The sequence below is a fragment of the Esox lucius genome, chromosome 18, assembly GCF_011004845.1.
Source record: "Esox lucius isolate fEsoLuc1 chromosome 18, fEsoLuc1.pri, whole genome shotgun sequence".
Classification (NCBI taxonomy): Eukaryota; Metazoa; Chordata; class Actinopteri; order Esociformes; family Esocidae; genus Esox; species Esox lucius.
In genome coordinates this window covers 12885568-12906772 of record NC_047586.1, presented here as the reverse complement: position 1 = coordinate 12906772, position 21205 = coordinate 12885568, and the positions used below count along the sequence as shown (strand labels likewise).

Genomic DNA, 21205 nt, shown 5'->3' with positions numbered 1-21205 from the left:
TGCACAACCAGAACCTACAGTTGCGGATCTGGAACTTCTCTACATTCAAAGCTCCAACCCACCCAGATAGAACGGCACTCTTCAAACTCATTTCACCTGACAAATGTCTTCACAATACGTTGTCCACTGGGACCAACGTATATCCGGATCCAAGACTGGTATCAATCAGTTCCTCAACCCTCCCCGCCCCACACACACTGGTACTGATCCCAAGGACAGATAGATGTGAGAGGGCATTTATTGGACCCCCCTTGGCCCACACACACAGCCGAAGGCCCAGTCCGTTAAGGTCAGTGGTGGTCATGAGGGCCCGGAGCTCAGACGATGCCTCAATCCTATATCAGGAACACCCAGCTGGGTTTAGTTTTGTTCGGCTACTTCCTGTTCCCAGAAAGCCACATTCACGCTGAGAGCAAAATCTCCTTTTCTAAATCCTAAATCCTTCAAAGCAGGATGGAGAGGCAGTGGCTGCATCTAAAAACAAGACAGTGACAGCTGCCAGTGTTTTGGATAATGCCCTGAATGTTCAAAAACATCTCCCATTATTGCAATGAAAAGAAAACAGTAGTGAATCAGTTCGCTGTCTGAAGCACGCATTGTAGGCTCTTTGGAAAGTGATGATTTGTATTTTTATTTCAAAACAATATTTCTTATTTGCCATTTTCACTTGCTTTTCACTGAAAACTGACAGCTCAGAATGACACTAGTGTTTGGTTACCAACAGGAGTGAGGCAGAATGAGTAGATCTAAGGATGCCCATCCCATGTTTTTGTTAAAGCATCTCTAGTCTCTAGTGACACACCAGCTTGGAAAGGAATATACAGACGTGAACTTCCGTGCAACAAATAATGACCTTAACTGTCTGATCATCAAATACTTAAACACACCACAGAATGCTAGAAATGCCATCCACCACCTCCCTGCTGCCCTGTAATAGGTACCAGGGGATTCCCTGTGGGTAGGTTGGAGAAAACAATGAGCGGAGTAGTGGATCTAGGAGCTCCTGAAAGCCCTGTCACCAAGGCCTTGTGTTTAACTGGCTCGGACCAAGCGGGTTTTAGAGTCAGTGTTACCTGTGCAGGTCTCTTCATAGGTGGGGTTCGGGGTGAAGCCTCCGGCGTAGCCCACCTGGGTGGAGTAGACGCCCGCCTGCTTCCAGAACCTCCTTTCTGCTCCCCAAAAACAGCCCATTCCTTTAACAAAAACACATCAGTCAGAAACTATACCTCGATTAGAAACAATAGAGAAATGATGGGTAAACGGTCGGGATACTGAGTAATATCCTGAAAAGTGATTTCAAGTATAATATACAGTATGTATAGCTTTAGTACAAGACCTCATCCAGAGAGAACAATGTTAAACCCTACCGCACCTGTCTGTCTGTCTGTCAAGAACCCAGCCTCCTTGAATGCAATTAAATCACCTCTTAAAATGTCTGGATCGGTCTCAGTTTTGGATTTACTGTATAATAAAAGTGTAGGGTTCCTTAACGTGCTGTAAAAACAGATCAAACTCTATAACGCCAATACCCAGCGGAAACATGCAGCACCCGGTAAGAATCATCCACCAAAAACAAAAGACTAGGTAAAAGACGGCTGAGCAGTGATTTAGCTAGGAAACAAAATGACTGGTGAGCTAGTTTCTCTCCACATACTGAACTAAAGATCTGGATGAGACTCATACGGTGTTGCCTTAATGTGTGCGTGTGTGCATATGAGGCTTCTGCGTGCGTGCGTGTGTGTGTGTGAGGTAATCGTGACTGTAGAGGCACAGGCACACACAATGTTCAGGTATTAACGCGAGGTAGTGCTGAAGGCTGCCAGTCAACCACACAGCTGGAACCGAGGAGGGTGGAAAGCAGGCTTTTGTAAGGTCAAGGGTAACTGGCACCTTTTAAGGTGTTCCACGGGGGGGCTTTGTCATTTGAAATGCTCAGCGGGTCAAAAGTGCATGTGAGGCCGCTTTAAAACATGCTTCCTATTTGTACACAGGCCCAGGAGATAAAGAGGCCGATTTCTCTCCAGTCTGTCATGATGGATTACACTGTTTGACTCTCCAAATGGAGAAAAGTGGAGCTGAACTAATGCATTTTATTAAATAGATCCTAATCACCCCTGCCATTAATCTGTACCCCCTCCCCCCACCTATTCCAGTCCACCATCCTTTCTCGCTCAGTTTTTGGATTATTTTCCTGAACCTAACTGAGGATGGGGTGGGGGGTGTGGGGGGGGGGAACTAATTACACTATCCTCTCTGGTCGTCGCCTCCCCTTTTTAACCCTCTCCTCTCTGCGGTCTCCCCTCCCTCCCCTCCCTCCCCTCATACGGATCACTTACCAAACATAGCCATCTGCAGCCCCGCTGGGAACGGCGGTACTGTCCTGTTGCCATTGACGTGGTGCTTGGCTGAACAACACACAGGGAACAATGGAGAGGATTTGATGTTAGTCAAACACCCAGTCAAGTCTGCAGAGGATCTACAGACTGTGCCATTATTGTGCACCACTGATAATGGATAAAAGGATAATGACTGGCAGACTATTGTAAGATATTCAAGTCCAGTCTCTCCGGACTAGGAATTGATTTTTAGCATTTAGCGTAGTTAGCCCCATCAATGAGGGGTCCCGTATAGCTTTGGTTGTCACAGCGACTCTGGGGTTGTGGGACTGATTCCCACAAAGGGAAACCACAAGTTCCTCAGTGTAAAAGTGCTTGCTAAATGTCAAATGTAATGACAGAAGCATTATCGCCAGAAACAGCTGCGGTGACTGCACTTGGTTCCATTCCACTACACAAACGTCTCGACACAAAGGGGCGCTTCCGCAACTACAAACAGAAAAAGGCAGGGAAAATGTACCTGGGGGGGGGGGGCGGGGGGGGCTGCAACATGCGCACATACCCTGACCCATTTAAACAGCCCCGTTCATCCCGTGATTTTATGACAGCTGCAATCACTCCAATCAACAGACGAAGCCAGAGGTGGAAGAAGCCCAATTAGGGCCACGGCGCCACCTGGCTGAGCTAATGTGCGTTAGCGCGCTGGTGTGTGCCTGTATGCGTGCGCTGCAGATGGCCCAATACAGCGGAGGACAATGTGTGTGGATCAGGATAAATCGGGGCGAGTGAGCCCAACATCTGGAGGGAACCAAGCCCTCCCCGTGCAGTGTCCTTACGCATGGGCGCGTTGCCATGGCAGCCCGGCGTGCCAACACAGCCAGTCGGAGGGCGAGCGCCAGGATCTGCTGCAGCGCTAAAGCTGCACGGGCATCCACCGCGCCCTCGTTATGCCCGTCGGCCTCTCTGACATTTTTCGTCATTTTTCCTACACCAGTCTGATCCATTTAGATCTACACAGGGCTTAGGGTTGGTAGAGCAGCGGAGCCATGGGGCATTACGGTTATCTATACTCTGAATTAAGGGCTTTTATTATGTCCATACGGCAGGTTTATCTCCACGCTGCAGAGGAAAGAGGAATATACCTCAAACACATACCTGTTTTCTGTTGTGAAATGTGCTGGGGTGGGATGCAAAGCTGGAGTTCCTCAATACACACACACACCCTCTCTTTTAGAAGACAGTTTAGAATAATCCTTCTTTTTTTCCATCCAGAAAGTTGGTTTTCTAATTGGAGGAACGTGTTTGTTGTTTCTGTCAATAGTCTGGCATGTTGACTTGATCGGCAGAGGACACTACGACGCTCTGACTACTGGCCAGCCTCACCAACCCACCCCCCACCCGGAAGAGTCCTGCTGCAGTGCCGTGAACACACAGGATAGTTTCGAGGCTAGCTGAGTCCGGCTAATTTAATCTGGGAGAGTGGAGTGAGGAGAAAGCATTAGAACAGACATAATTACATCACTTTTACATTCACACTGCTCAACAGCCAGTCCAGAATGTCTCACAGATAATATATTCCAGAATTTCCTACAGTTTATACATTTCAGGGACCTAGGGTGGTCTGCCTCTGGTGCACTTGAACTGCTGCAGCGTGGGTTTAAGTTGAACCTGCTGCTCTTTCAGCAAAATCTTTTACCACATTCACATAAAAATGCCTGAAAATATATCTTTGAAAAAGTATGTTTCAGAGTGTATATTTCAGAGTTTATGTGTTTCAGAGTATTTATTTCAGAGTTTATATCAGGACTGAAGTTCATAGTACATGGAGCATATTATAGTTGTGACTTTATCATGAACTGTTTCATTGCTATGAGTGCCAAAACAAGTGGTTCTGATTATGCCATTGATATTGCCAGTGCTGGGCTTTGCCTGACCATAAACAGGAGTGGAGATGTGGGTGTAATTGGTCTGTAATACATCCATTCATACCGCTGTCCTTAGACCAAAGGGGAAATTCCCTCTTTCCATTCTACTCACCATGGACTAATGGCCCATTGCCTCTTTCCATATGCACACTAAAGCAACCATGAGAGTAAAAGATCCAATCCCAACTTGATACAGCCCTAACCCTATAAAGCCCTATACAGCCCTAACCCTATAAAGCCCTACACAGCCCTATACAGTCCTAACCCTATATAGCCCTAACCCTATAAAGCCCTATACAGCCCTAACCCTATAAAGCCCTAACCCTATACAGCCCTATACAGTCCTAACCCTATATAGCCCTACACAGCCCTATACAGTCCTAACCCTATATAGCCCTAACCCTATAAAGCCCTATACAGCCCTAACCCTATAAAGCCCTACACAGCCCTATACAGTCCTAACCCTATACAGACCTAACCCTATAAAGCCCTATAAAGCCCAATCAAGCCCAATAAAGCCCAATACAGCCATTACCCTATACAGCCTTATATAACCTTAGGACTGTGTAGGGCTGTATAGGCTAACCCTAGCCTCAGCTCTTCCATTCTAATTATAGTAGTGTGGTGGCAGTAATCGCAGCCTTTGGGAAACAACAGAACAGAAGCATGTTCATTAATGGCTGGACGCCCCCCGCTGTAAGATAAACAATCTAAATGTAAATGTCAGCAGGGAAAACAATGAGTCCAGACAGAATATTAATGACTCACCGCTGCCGCACTCTGCTCAGTCTGTGTGTGTGTGTGTGTGCGTGGAAAAGGGGGGCAGTAACGACACGAGACATAGGGGAGACACCAGAGGATACCAACAACCCCCATCCCAAACCCCTCCCCCAGTGGTCTCCTTCATCCCTGGCATGTACCAAACTGCTCCCTGTCTCCGTGCACCCCAGGACACTTCCCCGAGCCTTCTGGACACACACCATGCCACTGTGAAGGGCACTCACCCTCATAGGCACACCTCTTAGAGCCGTACACCATCCACTGCGCACACACACACACTGAAATACGTGTCAGACCGAAGTGATGGTCTTAGAAAAATACAACTAATACTGTGCTATTCATTTGACAGGAAGTTTGCAAATAAATTAATCTAGATTGTCTGGCCCTTTCTTTAACAAATTCAAAGAGAAAAGCTGCTCGAGAAATGAAGGCAGTCAGAGAATACGGGAGAATACAAACTCACTGTGCATTTCTACCAGACCCTCAGAAGAACTCAGGCTAATGCATTTTGAGTTGAACACAGCCTGCAGCCGAGCATGAAAAACCAAAGCCTGTCTTTAGCACTCAAAATGGCAGGGGAAACAGAAAGACAAATTGCATTCTCTGAAAGAAAGGAAAAACAAAAAAAAAACACGGACAAAATGTTTCAGCACTTTGATTAATATTCCTGTTTATCTTCTCCTTGACACACCACACCAAAATGAATTTTTACATACGGTAATTATTCTACGTGCATGGCTTTGATGGCTCGTCCCTTCATTTCTTTCCGCATCTATCTCTGAAGGAATTATAATGACACTGTTTGTTGATTAATTGAATTTACATTTTCTGTATGGGCACGCGTCAGCCGCCACCATGCAGATTATTGCTTTGTGAAAGGATTGCCTAACCTTGCATGCGCATCACCAATGAATTATTTATCAAAAACATAAGAACATACTGCTTACCGCAAACGCACACACACGCGCACACTGTTTTTGAAGTAACCTTACGAAAGGTATATTTTGAATATTATCACACATCATATTTTCACATCATATGTTTCTAGCCTGGCCCTCATGTCACCATGTAGCTACTGCAACAGGGAAAGGAGAGAATTCTGGCTTCAATATAATTCAGTTTTATTTAGCGGGGAATCGAAGTAGAAGCAGTTAAAAAGCACTTCATGGGTAGCCTACACTGCATGAATAATCAAACAGCATAAAGCCCTACTTCAGAGCGAGCGCGTGCGCGCGTGCGCGCGCGCGCGTGCGTGCGTGTGTGTGTACATTCAGTGGCAGTGGGAGAGGAGCTTCAGTATGATTCTATTTGATGGAACAATTCAGACAGGGGAAGCTGAATTTGGCCTTTTTTACCCCTCCAACCAATCCCCCTTCTCCCCTTCCTTGTGAGCGGTTACTCCCCACCCTCCCTTCTCTGTGAGAGGTATGACTAACTAGCCGGCCCGGAGCTTATTTTCCAATCGCCCCCCAAAAAACTGTCGGAATAATGAGGCTAATCACGAAGCAGGCCTCATCCGGGGTGGCGTTTGCACTCTCCTTTCAACCCGCCTCTCAGTCTGCCTGATCCCACTGTCCCCTATACACACACACACGCACACACTCACTCTACTAGTTAGTGCTGCTCCAGTTCCAGCCACTCAGACCCGGCCAGACCCACTGTATCCGGGCAGGGCTGCTCATCCGGCAGCCTATTAGCACTGAGAATTAGCCGCAAAAATATGAGTCACTTAACGGTACCCCGGCACGTGTGAGTTATCGCCGTATGTTTATGTGGGTTGGGGGTGGGAGGGGGTCGATCCTGACTGTTACTGTTAATGCCCACACATTAGTGAGAGTCACAGCGTAGGTCCTCTGAGGCCCGGCCATGTCATTCCGGTCCCAGCTCAGTATACCAACGATTCCACTGCTTCCACTGGAGTCTGGAGAGTCTTCTCCAGCGACATTCATGGGAGCTAATCACAGCTGCATGTCAAGGCGCTCTCAGACTGCGAGCAGCCGGCTGGGTGGGCCATTCATTATTACTCAAACCAAGGCTGGTAGACAGAAGCAGAATTCTACTCAGGATGAGCAATCAGCGAGGCTCGGGCACGTGAGGGCCGCTCAGCCAGGCGCAGACAAGGTGGAGAAAAAACACACGTTTCATTTCCGTGGTGGTGCAGCGACTGTTGACCATATATGAATATAACACAGTGTAGTCCAAAACAGCAGAAACAGCTAACTAGCACATTTGGGTTAACAGTTACAGTGAAGTGAGCACTAAATTATACCTTTGTTTTCTGTATTGGGCCCAAATCATCTAAAAGAAGACATCAGCCTACAGGAGGTCGCTTAATTAGAGGAATGCTGTGTCCCTGTCATGTCCCATCCTCTAACCGCTGCCAAGCCTCAATTTGACTGGTGTCGCTGCTCCTCATTTCATGCTATCTGCCCTCATCTCTGCTGGAGATGCTGTTGTTGTGTAGGCCAGCGGCAGAACATGCTAGCTAGCCCGCTGCTACAACTAGGAAGCTAATTGTTCAGGTCTGTGGGGTTCCATCTTTTCTTCCAGGGGATCCTCCAGGCTCCATGACCCTTAATTACACTCAAATGAAGCTGTATCCATTTCAATCAACCAGCCACCATTGATTTAACATCACTTCATTCTGAGCTCACAGTTTCACTTGGATTGTCCCCAATAACCACATACTGTTAGGTGGAAAGATCGTGGCAGATATTTATCCATGCTAATATTTCTGTCATACAGTAAGCTGCAGCACATCACAAACCAACTTAGGACCAAGTGCGTCACTGGTGTCTGAGGATACGCTGACTGAGAAGACATCCTGTCTGACTGAGAAGACTTCCTGTCTGCCTGAGAAGACTTCCTGTCTGCCTGAGAAGACTTCCTGTCTGACTGAGAAGACTTCCTGTCTGACTGAGAAGACTTCCTGTCTGACTGAGAAGACATCCTGTCTGACTGAGAAGACTTCCTGTCTGCCTGAGAAGACTTCCTGTCTGACTGAGAAGACTTCCTGTCTGTATGACGTCTTAATGTGCGCGGAATGTGCTGTATCAGCCTCTTGCATCACTGACATTGCTACAGTACTGTCAGGAAGACAAACCAAGCCCAAACACCAACACATTAGACATGGGCTAACCACAGGCTCGTGCTCATTGATTACTCTGTAGTGGCTTTGATAGAGGAAGACAATGTGGCCCAACAGCCCAGAACACTTTGGGCACCTGCCAAGACACTCCAGCCCTCTACCACTGACGTACGGCACCAGACGTTTGGTCAATAGCCATTCCCTTTGAAAAGAGCTTTGATGGATTTTATGATCTGAGGCTTAACTTGTGGCAGTTTAAGACTGCAGCTTAAAAAAAGGCAAGACAGAAATCATTCCATCTAGTCAGAGGAAGATGCCATGAGATGGCATGGCGGAGGCTTAAGCAGAACAACTTCAAAAGATTACTCAGTGGAAGAGGCAGGGGATGAGAACAGGAAGAAAGGCCTGCAACACAGCCCACAGAGGCGCTTTGTCTCTCGCTCATTCAAAGGCTCTTTTTGGCAGAGGGGCTCTGCAACTGGCGATTGAGAGAAAGAGTGTGTGTGTGTGTGTGTGTGTGTGCGGGACAGAATGTCTGGATAGGGGGTGTAGTGTCACAGTGGAGCGTGTGTGAAGCGATATGCTATCTCTAGTTCACACCCCCAACCAGTTCCCCGACAGCTTCCACCATGCTACAGTGCAGATTAGTAGGCCAGGCCAGCCCTGGGAGTCGTGGTGCCTCTGCAGCCAGCAGACACACTCCGGGGCCTGGGCAGTGGTCCTCTGGCTCTGCCCCCTCCCCCCCAGGCTCTAGTTCCACCGGCCTGGTCTGACATTGATAAATGAGACAGAGTGGCTAATGCCTGGCTCTGTCTGATTGGAGCAACCCCCCTCCCAAACCTCCACCTCCGCCTTCTAATAACAGCCCTGGTGGGAGAAAGTACACACTGCCTCATCGGAGCAGCAATTAAGGCAACAACATCAATTCCCCTCCCTCGCTTCCTCCCTCCTTTTCACTCTCTCTCTCCCTCCAATCCCTCCCTCTCTCTCTCCTTCTGTAACCCCTGTCCCCATCTCTCCACAGCTGCTGCCCCCTCCCCCCACTGATTACCACGACGGCGGTCATCATCATGTCTTTTCTGTTTTTTTTTTTTTTTTTACACCAAGCATTATTACCAACATTGTGGCTGTTATCCATGATCGGTATGATCTGATCCGGTCGCAGGGAGAGAAAAGCACAGGCAGCTACAGTGAACCGAGTGAAAAGAGAGAGACAGCGAGGAGCCCACTGACCGGGCCGTGGTAGAGCCATGCGGACATTAATGGGTCTGGATCAGCGCCCGGTGGATGCAGGACTGCCGATGGCTGCTTTAGCTCCAGGCTGGTGTTCCTGGGGTCCACAACACACACCGTCCTGCCATTACCACCCGTCTCCGGCCCTGGAGTCTCTCCGTCATGAGGGGAACGGTGAGATTCAGAGGATTCTGTTAAACATGCGGCGCGGCGGCGTGATCAGTCCCTTCAAAAAGCATTTGAGGCGGTCCTATTTGGGAGCCACGGCAGCCGAGGTAATTTATGGTGCTGTGACTCATGTGAGTCATCCCTCGTCCCAGGGAGAGAGGCTCTGTAAGGGGGGGGGGGGGTGATGAGATGGAAGCCTCTCTTGGCTTGCACCTGGATCTGTGAGAGGCAGGTGAGGCGCTTGATCTCTCCCCTGTGTGTGACAGTGGGCGGTGTTGTGTGTGAACCTGAGAGCAGAATCAAATTAGAATCGCTGCTACCCAACAACACACAGTCAGGCGAAACACAAACATGTAAGAGACTACTTTTTCTTTGCTCGTTAAAACATGAAGTCAGGGGTGCTTGGCAGATCTGTGAAGCACACAGCATACAGACTCATATCCTTCATGTTTTGTACCAAATGATTATGACTCAGCAAAACATTGTCAATTAGGGTATGGAGGCTGCTCAAGGCTCCGATCCTTTCCAACTTTGGACGAAGCAGGCGAACACAGTCATCCGCACTGCAGAATGTAGATCAAGGAACTTCTAAAATATTTCTTCCATTCCAAAAACTGCCTTCATGGTAACAAAAGACGACACATCACCCCCCCCGCAAATGATGCATCCCCCTGGGCCCATAAGTGTCCTTTTGGAATCCCCGTTCTCTGTTACAAGGCACAGGTTTAGTCATAATCGTGCCAGCAGTGTCTGAGATTGCGTGGGTTAGCAAGACTCATATCCCTCAGCCATATGTGATCTAAACATTTAGCCCATAAAAACGCCACCTTGGGTTCAATATGAATCTTCTTGCATAAGAAAAAAACATGAGCGTGCTGTTGCCAACAGTCCACCGACAGTCCACCTGGCCACAAACTGGCTGCAAACTTGGCGCAAACTGGCCAGTAACTGGCCATAAACTGCCCACAAACTGGCTGCTAACTGGCTAAAAATTGGTTGCCAACAACTTTCTAACCGTTTGAGTTATACAAAAGGTACCAAGTGGTTCGCTCCACCGGCTTGATTTCAAGCTAGCTATGGAGTGAGCTTACATACGCCCCTAACATGTGTACCAAATGTCACAATACTGTTCACTAGCAGCCAACTTGTATTTAGGTGTATCTGATCATTTGCATGAGTGGCCTTCATCTTTTGAAGTAGTATCAAGTTGTTCAGTGCCAGAGGAGTGTTTTTTAAAGTTTTGAAAACAAATGCAGACATGGCTTGAAATCCAACATTACAAACCTTATGGGTCCTTGTATTGATAGTAAGAAGCAATGTACCAAATGCAATGACTTAAGGTCAAATGGGTGAGAGGTGTGTCCTTGAAACATTTGCATTTTCAATTACTTGTACGGGGCTACCATCTGGCCAATCGGTGTAACTGTGTAAATGCCAGATCTCTAAGGCAGGTTGCATCATGCAGGTTTTGTCCAAACCAGTGGTGTTACTCCATGTGGTACACTTAAGCATACTAAAGTAGTAGGATGCAAAGTCCTTTCCCCGATTTCATGGTCAAGGAAAATCCCACAGAGAATAAAAGAGAGGTTATCCTTTTTGGCATAAAGCAAGATGAGGCTCCTGCATGCACACGGCAGAGGACAGGGGACAGAAAGAGGCTCTGCAGCTTATATCTGGCATGACACCCACCCAGAGAAGATACAAACAGCAGATGTCACTGGCTACTAGCTCATCTGTAAGAGCTTAATTAATTGTACAGGATTAAGAGGGCCCTTTCTGAAAAGCCAGTGCCCACCCCCCAAACAAATCCCTGTGAGGATGACTGGGTGGGGAGCCGGGCACTGTGAGATGGTGAGTTGCGTGAAGCTGAGCTGAGGGGAGATGAAGGGAATTAGCTTTGGCTGCAGCCAAAAAGGCTGGTTGGTTCATATACGTACGACCAGCAATGGTGCCTAGCCGGATTACTGTTATTAGTCATCACACCCATTTCATGTTTTACTATCCTTGTGGAATTACCATTCAAACAGCTTTATTTCCTTAACCTCCAAGCCTAAAGATCTAACCTTAACCCTAAACAAAAATAGTCCTTTTTGTATTTGTAACTTCTTGTCTAAATCTGAAAACATCATTTTTCCTCACACGGCTCAACAACATTTCACCAAGAGGTCAAACGTTCCTTGTTTAAGGTACTAATCTGAAGTCAGAGTATTTTAAGAGTTTTACACCAAATTCTGAATAGAGTAAAATCCATCAAACCAGTCCCCAATCCACCACCAGCCCCAGAGGACTGTACAAAAAACATTCCCCAAAATCCTTCCAACATTTATGTCTGCACATTCTGTACTCATGGTGTCATTCTCACTGCCACAAGCTGTCATTCATCACTGTCTGTACAAGGCTCTGAGAAAACACCAGACCTACCAATGTCAGACTACAACTTAAGCGTTCAAACAACCATAATACGTCATAATACTGTAACATAATAACAGTCCCCCATTCAAAAATGCATTTTGTGAAGTTAAGCTACCTGTATTACATTCATGTTGTAATATATTCATTTGTTGTATTATTGAGTGTTTTGCCATTCAAATCTTTTTTTTTTTTATTATGCAAATTCCTCTCCCATTTTATCAGTGCACAAGAATCCACAATCTCAAACTCAAAGTCAACCGTTATAGGACCTCAGGAGCCGTCGTCAGCCCAAAGCACTGAGCCTGTATGCTCCACTGTGACTAACCACTGCTAATGGTGATGGCAGACTATGCAGGGGGAACATTACTCCCATTTCATAATCACACGCAAATCAATTAAGAAAAACAACATGCTCACTAAATTAAAACACCCCCTTATCAACTTGAAACATTCACTCACACTCAACACCCGCCAACCTTGCAACGTTGCACTGGCGGCAGGGCATTTTGATTCTAACCGTGTCTCGCAGCAAAATGACTTTCCTGAACATTTCCTCCCAGCCGTCTGGGGTGGGGGCTGGGCCAGCTTAGAGCTTCCTCTGTGTGCTGCTGTGTCAGCCCTGTATAGCCCGGTATGGATGGCCTGTTGTGTGTGTGTGTGTGTGTGTGTGTGTGTTTCAAGCAGTATTGATTGCTCTGCAGTGGTTCGGATGGAGAGAAGAATGTGTTCAAACACCCAGTAACAGTTTGGACACGGCCCCAATATCTCAGAGCTCGGCCTGTAGAATTTCAGCCATGGACATTCTAATGGAGTGGTCACACCTTTGAGAAAATAAATAATTTCAACATCTCAGTCATCTAGACCCTTAAATAAATGTATGCTGTTTGTTTTTAATGATGCCCTATCTTGCGTGCAATGATGACTGTTCATTTCAGGAGAATGTAGAGTACAGTAGCTACTGATAAATAGCTCAACACCACACACTGGTAGCCTTGACAAAGCTACAGTACATAGCTACATGAAGTGACTGAATTTAGTACCCAACGAAGTATTCTGAACCCATCCATATTATATTCAGGTCTGGTGGACACTTGGCTTTAGGAGAAGGGCACGGATAAGGAGGTAGCTCGGCTTTAGGCAGTTGGGGCACGTTCTCTGGGTAAATTACCTCGATCTCAGTAAAAGCTTGAAATACAGGACAGAATTATTGAGCTAAAACAACACAGTTTGGAACCCATCTAATGAGGACACATTTTGTTTTTAACCTGCAGTTGAATGCCGACGTGCAGTAAATAATGCAGTACACTTAAATTCCGGGCACCATGATAACTCCAGAGCAACAGAAAACAGAAAACACCCACAGAAAGACCGTTAAACCAGCACACTACAATCTACCTAACATCCCACATCCACCAACAGGAAACACTAAATAATTTGATCCCAAGGTTGAGGAGAAACAATAGCGTAGGCACCATCATCTGTGGCTGGAAGAGAAGCAGGGTAATAAGATGGTTAGAGGTGGGACCATGATCAGGGGTCATGGTGCGGCCCCGCTAGACTAACCCCCACCCACCCCCCCGCACACACTCACTCCCAGAGGGGTCTCGTCCACCGCCACACCAACCAGGAGTCTCCCTCCTTGTGAATCCAATTTAAAAAGCCAGCAGGAGTCTAACCAGTGAGCCTCTAATGACTCTGCTGGTTTTAATTTGAGGCAGAAAGCCGGCTGTAAAGGCTGCCGCGGCGCCGCTCCGCTTCCTCTCACTTTTCACAGTCCTTCTTGCCTCCCACAGAGGAAAGCGTGGTGCTGATTAGCAGTGTGGATCTCCATTCCTCAGATCTTCCCAACAGGACAGGGTACCTATGATGACCTTCACCTCTCTGCCGGCCAGCCACATCTTGAGAGGGAACAAGTAGTTCTGGGGTGGCTAGTGTAAGAAAGAACATGGCTACCAAAGGGTCCTTCTTAGAAAGCTTTCACAAAGGAGCTCTGTCTGCCTGAAGGTTATCACAGCACGTGAGCTGCTTGTCTCAACAAGCCCAATAAACTAAATGAAGTCTGCTTGAGGATCACATTTCATTTCACTGATAAAAAAGACAACAACTGCAGATTGAATAATGCTTCCATGGATCTATATTTCAGAGAAAATTAATAAAACTGACTGCCTGTGTTAATAGGTCTTCTGAATTTTTTACAAATTTTATGTGAATAACCTTTTAAAATTGCATGCTGTAGTCAGTATAGATTGAGGTCTGCAATTTCCAATAAGCAAAATAATTGCACACTATAATGTGTCTGAAAGAACAATGACCAATGAGTATCGTAAACATTGCAGAATTACAAGGTCACCCATGAAATGGTGTCATGGCAGTGATATTCTCTCTTCACAGCAGCATCTCAAACAATGTTTAATCACTTGATAAGCACCTTCTTTCTCTCCTTCTGCCTGTGAGAGATGCGTTTTTTTAAAGTCTGAAAGTCTAAGGTAGACGAGGAGACGGGAATGTGATTGACAATGGGGGGTGAGGGATCCATGGGGCGCCATGATGGATGAGCTACAGGCGTGACTCCGAGAAGCAGAGACCCAGAAAGGGTCAGAAGTTAAACATGTCACAGCCGTCTGTCGCCCTGCCCTCCATCCCTACCCTTCGCTTCCCCAGGGGCCCAATCGCTGCACTTGGGAGATCTATGAAAGGGACTCGGTTGGGGCGCGAGGGGGGAGAAGAGGGGGGGGGGAGGAGAGGGGAGACGCAGGATACAAATGCACTCTAGACCTAACAAAAGATGCTGGCGATGTGTGTGTGTGTGTGTGTGTGTGTGTTGTGGGGGGGGGTTAAAACAACCGAAGCAGAGTGTGTGGAGAGGCCAGGGTGAAACGTGCTGGGCGTGGGGGAGGGCAGGACTGGATAAAGCCCCAGAGCCCCGGCAAAAGGAGCGGCCCTCATCAATGGGCCCAAGCTCAGGCAATGCGCTCCCTCTGAAAGGAGCCAGAGGCACTGTGGCCCATTAGCCGCCCTCGACAGTCATATTTACTGTATCTCCTGCCGTCCCTCTGGAACAACGGCTCACGGACAACTGAGTGAGAGAGCAACATTCAATTCGCACTCCACACAGCCGGCCTTTTGAGCCGGGCTAAAGGGAGACGCGGGGTGAATAGGTGGCCCAGTGCATTTTGTCTCCACTCTGCTTTGTAGAGACCTAGCTTGGCCTCATCAGAAAGCGGATGAGCATTATTCAGTGGGCCGTGTTTTGTCTGTGGCTGTCGGGCAGGACCAGGGCTCATTGATTAAGGTACAGGCTTGTGAGAATGAGAAGCCCTTGAGCATGCTGCCGCTTTCACAGCACACAGAAAAGACTGAAGATCACCCAAACAGCTGACTTTACAACTTCATACTCAATTACTGTAGAGGACTTCACAATGTATGATTTTATACAGCACAACATGACTCTGTAGAATTTTATACAGTTGGATTTTGAACTGTAGGACTGTAAGTAGAGACTAATACTATATACACCAATGAGTGATACATATTAGGTTGTTGGATAGTATACAGACAGTAGATCAGTGGTTAAAACAGTCTAATCTATCAATAATCTATTAGGCTGCAATGTGAGTATGCAATCCCCAATGAACAATGTAAAAATCGGGATTTAAAATCAAACCATTGCTATGCTGGTAACATGTACAACCCTGTTTCCAAAAATGGCAATAAAACAATGTAATGATGTGCAAATCATTTAAACCCTCTATTCAACAGAAAAGAGTACAAAGACAACATATAACATTTTGAAACTGAGACATTTTAGTTTTTCTTGAAAAATGTGTGCTCACTTTGAATTTGATTCCAGCAACATATTAAATTGGGACAGAGGCAACAAAACACTGGAAAGGGTGTGTAATGCTAAAAAACTAAACCTGGTGGAATATCACATAACTAATTAGGTCAATTGGCAACTGGTCAGTAACATGATTGGGTATTAAAGATCATTCTACAGAGGATGGGATGGGTCTGTCAGATGTGAGGATGGGTAGGGGCTCACCACTCTGTAAAAGACTGCGCAGGCAAATCGGGCAACAATTTAAGAATAACGTTTCTCAACATAGTTGAGATAATAATACATAATATTATGAAAAGATTCAGAGAATCCAAGGAAATCTCTGCAAGCAAGGGACCAGGCCGCAAATCTATATTGGACGGCCGTGATCTTCGGGCCCTCAGGCGGCACTGCATTAAAAACCTACAGCAATTACTTCCGAAAACCATTCTCTGCAAACACAGTACGTTGCTGCATCCACAAATGCAAGTTAAAACTCTACCATGCATAGACGAAAGCACATTCTGCACATATTACAACAGCATGGCTCTGTAATAAAAGAGTCTGGGTACTAAACTGGACTGCCTGCAGTCCAGACCTGTCACCCTTTGAAAACATTTGGTGCATTATGTAACGAAAAATATGACAAAGGAGACCCCAAACTGTTGAGCAGCATTTCACTTTCAAAACTACAGCAATTGGTGTCTTCAGTTCCCAAACGATTACAGAGTGTTGTTACCAGAACAGGTGATGCAACACAGCGGTAAACAAGCCCCTGTCCAAACTTTTTTGAAACATGTAGCTGGCATCAAATTAAAGATGGGCATACATTTTTCCAAAAACAATAACATTTGATATGTTGTCTTTGTACAATTTTTTAAATGACTTGCACATCGTTGCATTCTGTTTAAATTAGCATTTTACACAGCGTCCCAAATTGTTTTGGAAACATGGTTGTACATTTTCAGCTTATTTGTGTGCCATTTAAAACATTTGTTTCACCTTTTAAAAATGACAACAGTTTCTATTAATATTTTCAGGGCACTAAAAGTAAAATTTGCTAACTCAACCCATGCTGTGTTTTGTTGAACACCCATGGCTAGCGCTTAGCCAATAGAAATTGGTCTTGTTTAATTGCTATGCGCTAATTGTGACCTCTCAGAAACACAGAGAAGAAACTGCCCAGTTTAGTCTACCCCGCTCAGTCTTTTCTCGGCTCAGTCCATTCGGATGAGTCCTTTCGGCTGTCTGCTCTGCTCAGTCCATTCTGCTCAGTATTTCCTACTTAGTCTGCTCTGCTCAGTCTCTTCTGCCCAACCAGTTCTGCTCAGTCCATTTCGCTAAGTCTTTTCTGTTGCCTGCCCTGCTCACTCTTCCACAGGACCATAAATGAGCGTGCATCTGCACCCAGCAATCAGGAAGTCAATATGTAATAACCGTTCACCTTGGCCCGTTCCACACCATTACACCTGGCCTGTACCGACGGTGACTCAGACAGAGACGCGAATGAAGGATGCCTGCCTGCTACCGCCCCCAATGACGGACAGATTGTAATAGACAGACAGAAAGATTGGCGAGACGGGGAGGGGGCAGTGAGAAGAGAAGAAGAAGGTGGAAATGGAGAGAGACGAGCGGGAGAAAAGAAGGGAGGAGGAGAGGGGAGGAACATGGGGGATATGAGAGGGACCTGTGACCATCCAAACCCAGGAGCTGATCATATAAGGTGGGAGTGTGGGGGCGGTCACGTTACAGATAGCATGGAGGCTTTACTCTGATCTTACTTACAGCCCAGGAATCAAAACAAAAGCCTTTCTACCGCTGAGGGAACATCACATTGTTTCAGGTAATTATTAATGCCGTGTGTGTGTGTGCGCGCGCGCGCGCGTGCGCGCTCGCGTGCATGCCCGGGTGTTCTCAACACATCATAATGCTAGCTGGACAGAAAGCCCCCAGGATCAGGTGGTGATAGCCGCAGCTACCGGTCAGGGGCCACTGTCAGGGTTCACGCAGTCTCTCTCCTCTTCCACTCTCCTGTTCATTTGTTCTCCTCTTCACTCCCACCTCCTCCCCACTCATCGTGACATGGCATGGCCAATTAAAAGGCAGTATGCGTGTGACCCTTAAGAGGGCTTTACAGCATCCATTGACAGGAAGCGCATACTGCTGACACGCTGTTCTAGCCAGGCCCTTCCATTACACTCACTGGCGGGACGGAGCGACAAGAAACATGCAGACTCGCCTTATATAGGCATAGTGATCTGGAGTGCTTTTAATGTTAGGCCGTTCAAGTGGTCAATAAGCCACTTGAGCCACATACATCAGCCAAGTGCATCCTGTGCTGCTTACATTACAGTATATTCTCTCCAGATTCATGCCTCTCTGACCGGTAGCGTAATTCAACATGAGGCCTGATATCAAAGGAATATTTAAACTGAGAGCCCTTCACATTGAAACGGAGGTGCTGTTGTGTTTAGGCGGCGTCTAAGCTGGTGCCAGTGTTTGGTGTCGCTGATTGCAACGTGGGAGCAACAACAGACCTAAAGAAAATGGAGGAAGCGGAAGCGAGAAAATGAGGGAGGGAGCACCTTCAGAATCCTATATTAACAGCAAACTGTCATTTTAGTAATTTAGCCGTTGCTCATACCTAGAGACTCTGATTAGGGTTAGGTGTCTTGCACACAGATAGACATTTTACCATGTCTGCGCTGGGATTCAAACCAGTGACTTCGTTTACTGGCACAACATTCAAACAGCGAGTCTGCCACCCAGTACTCTTAAACAGAGAACATCAATACAAATTCATTCAGAGCACTCGCTATTATCACATTACATCCCGGTCTCTCTCCTCTTACAGACGCCTGCTCAGCTGTTGGCCAGCCAGCCCGGCCGGTCAACATGCTACTGGGAGACAGGAAATGGGCCCAGGCACAGGCGATGCACACTGGGGGCTTCACATTTCACCATGACCTGAATCTACAGGGGGGTCAGCCAGGCTCGAGACGCAGGAAAGGGGCTTCTGATCGCGCAAACGAGAGGCTGGTAATTCAAATGACATATGTGAGAGTGTGTGTGTGTGTGTGTGTGTGTGTGTGTGCGTGAGTGAGAGAGAGAAGGGGAGCATGTTTGAGGGTACTCATAGGAGTGTGTTCCTACTTGAGCTATTCTGAAAATGCCAAACTGTCTCCTGGAGAAAAAAGAGGCTTATTCATTGCTTGAAAAAAGGGCAAAGCATTTTAGACGTCCCACAGGGACTAAGGAAAAAACAGGGCTTGTTAGTAACAGAGCTTAGCAGCGCAATAAAACTTGCTCAGCTAACAATCATTAGAATATAGCTTGACTCTGTTTAATTGTAAATCAACTCTAAGAACTGGCACGAGAGCCATCCCTCAGTGGATCCAGTGAATAAAGGGGGGAAAAACATTAGCTGGCAATGATTTTAACTGGAATAAGAAACTGGACAGCTGGACAGGTTGGATGGGTGGGTGTTCCAGGCCTACAGCTGGACAGTAAGGATGGGTGGGTGTTCCAGGCCTACAGCTGGACAGTAAGGATGGGTGGGTGTTCCAGGCCTACAGCTGGACAGTAAGGATGGGTGGGTGTTCCAGGCCTACAGCTGGACAGTAAGGATGGGTGGGTGTTCCAGGCCTACAGCTGGACAGTAAGGATGGGTGGGTGTTCCAGGCCTACAGCTGGACAGTAAGGATGGGTGGGTGTTCCAGGCCTACAGCGGGACAGTAAGGATGTCCACCTTGTTCTTAACACTGACGGTTGGTGGAGTGAGTGAGCCATTTGCATCAACTAAGGAGAAGGAAGAAACATTTACCCTGTGTGAAGCCTAGTAATATCCTTCCGGTTTCTGTGGCAGTGAAACATTGTTCAATGGTCTCAAAAAAAAGAAACGTTCTGGGGGAGCAGGGGGAGGCTGGGGGAGGAGGGGAGGGTAGCATGGGAGGCTGGTAGATAATGGGGGAGATTGCGGAGGCAACCACCACAGTCTTAGATATGTGGCTGCCTGGTGTTCAGACTTATTTATTTATTATTTTATGTACAATATTTCTCAGAGGCACTGCAGCCATACAATATGTTAATGCACTATATTACACTAAACAGACATTTAAACACAGTGCTAACACAGCATGCAACAATTTTACATTTTTTACTGTGTTACCCCCCATTACAGTTGAAGCCCTGATTCATCTGGGAAGAGCTCCCTCATCCAGCAAGCCAATGGCAATCGAAGGAGCCCACTGAGGTCAGGTCAAGACCCTGTGGAGGAAGAGCACACATGTGCTTCCTAGAGACACACACCAACAGTTTCTTCATCTGTTTGGGAGGCTGGTCTTTTTCATACTCCAACCAGACAGGTGGATGCATCCTCTTGGAAAATACAAAATGCTCACTAACAGGGATGTTAACAAATGTGGGTATTTATTAGTTGAGCAATTAGCTTTTTTGGGTGGAAAAATACGTTTATTTCAGCTCATGAAACATTTTACATGTTGCATTTATGATTTGGTTCAGTGCAGATAGCTACTATTCATTTCAACATCAAGAGAAATAAAAGACATGAACACAGTGTGTCATATCTTTAGAGATGTTCACCCATTTATGAAAAGCTCTGGGTTGGCTGATCCTATTCTAAATTATTTTTAGATAGATTATGTAGTATTCATAGATTTTGTAATACTCCAAAATTCAATTTCTTAAGCTTTGTTTTCATGAATACACTGATTTTGTATTTTCTATTAGATACTCAAATACACAAGTATTTGATCCCAGGTCCGGAATAAATAACAATGCCTTTTCTGCAAGGAAAATAGGAGGATGTTAGGAGGATGCTGTGGCAGGCAGCAATCAGACAAGCTTTCTTCTCCTGTGGAATAATGGGCAGTTTGGCAGCCAGTGCTTTACCTGCAATTAAGGTGCTATGAAGATAATTGTGATAAAAGCACCCAGCCTGTCAACTGCATCTTCCGATATTGTTCCTTTGTTGTGGTGCGTGAAAGACAAGGCATTCCATTATCAGGGATCGCTTTACTGCTCGTAGCCGTCACATTTTATTGAACAAACAGCAATGTTTGAAGTGGGGGTGATTGAATACAGCAGACTATAGAAGACTGCATGTATGCATGCAAATAACAGCCCCACCCACAAACAAAAAAACGCAATGTTGATAGTTATTTCAAATGAACTGGTGTCAACCCCTCAACACCAATAACAGACCAGAGTACAATAACGCACAATCCAGTCACAGCATTTTGTATTAAAATGAATGGTTTAACTGTTGTTCTTGGATTTCTCTGCATAGGCACAATGCTTATCTACTTTTTAGATGTTAAAGCACGGCACACCCACAGTGCACTGCTCCCCACCATCACAGTGCTCCAATCAAAATTGTAATAATGATGCTGAAGTTCCTGAAATAGCCGTCATTTGTTTGCCCTGG

General features: G+C 46.4%; 1 protein-coding gene across 5 annotated transcripts in view; it reads right to left on the bottom strand.

Annotated features, from left to right (window-relative positions):
- msra (methionine sulfoxide reductase A) overlaps positions 1-21205 on the bottom strand; it is a 51289-nt gene that overhangs the window by 17132 nt on the left and 12952 nt on the right. For 4 of the 5 annotated variants that reach the window (XM_013138668.4, XM_029114485.2, XM_034287782.1 and 1 more), the window contains 2 exons: positions 2337-2405; positions 1074-1193 (listed from right to left, as the gene is read on the bottom strand). In XM_013138668.4, the coding sequence (XP_012994122.4) occupies positions 1074-1193; positions 2337-2405 (189 nt within the window). Of the gene's footprint in view, positions 1-1073; positions 1194-2336; positions 2406-3491; positions 3517-21205 lie in introns of those variants that run through there. The other variant, XM_020056314.3, reaches the window with a different exon arrangement.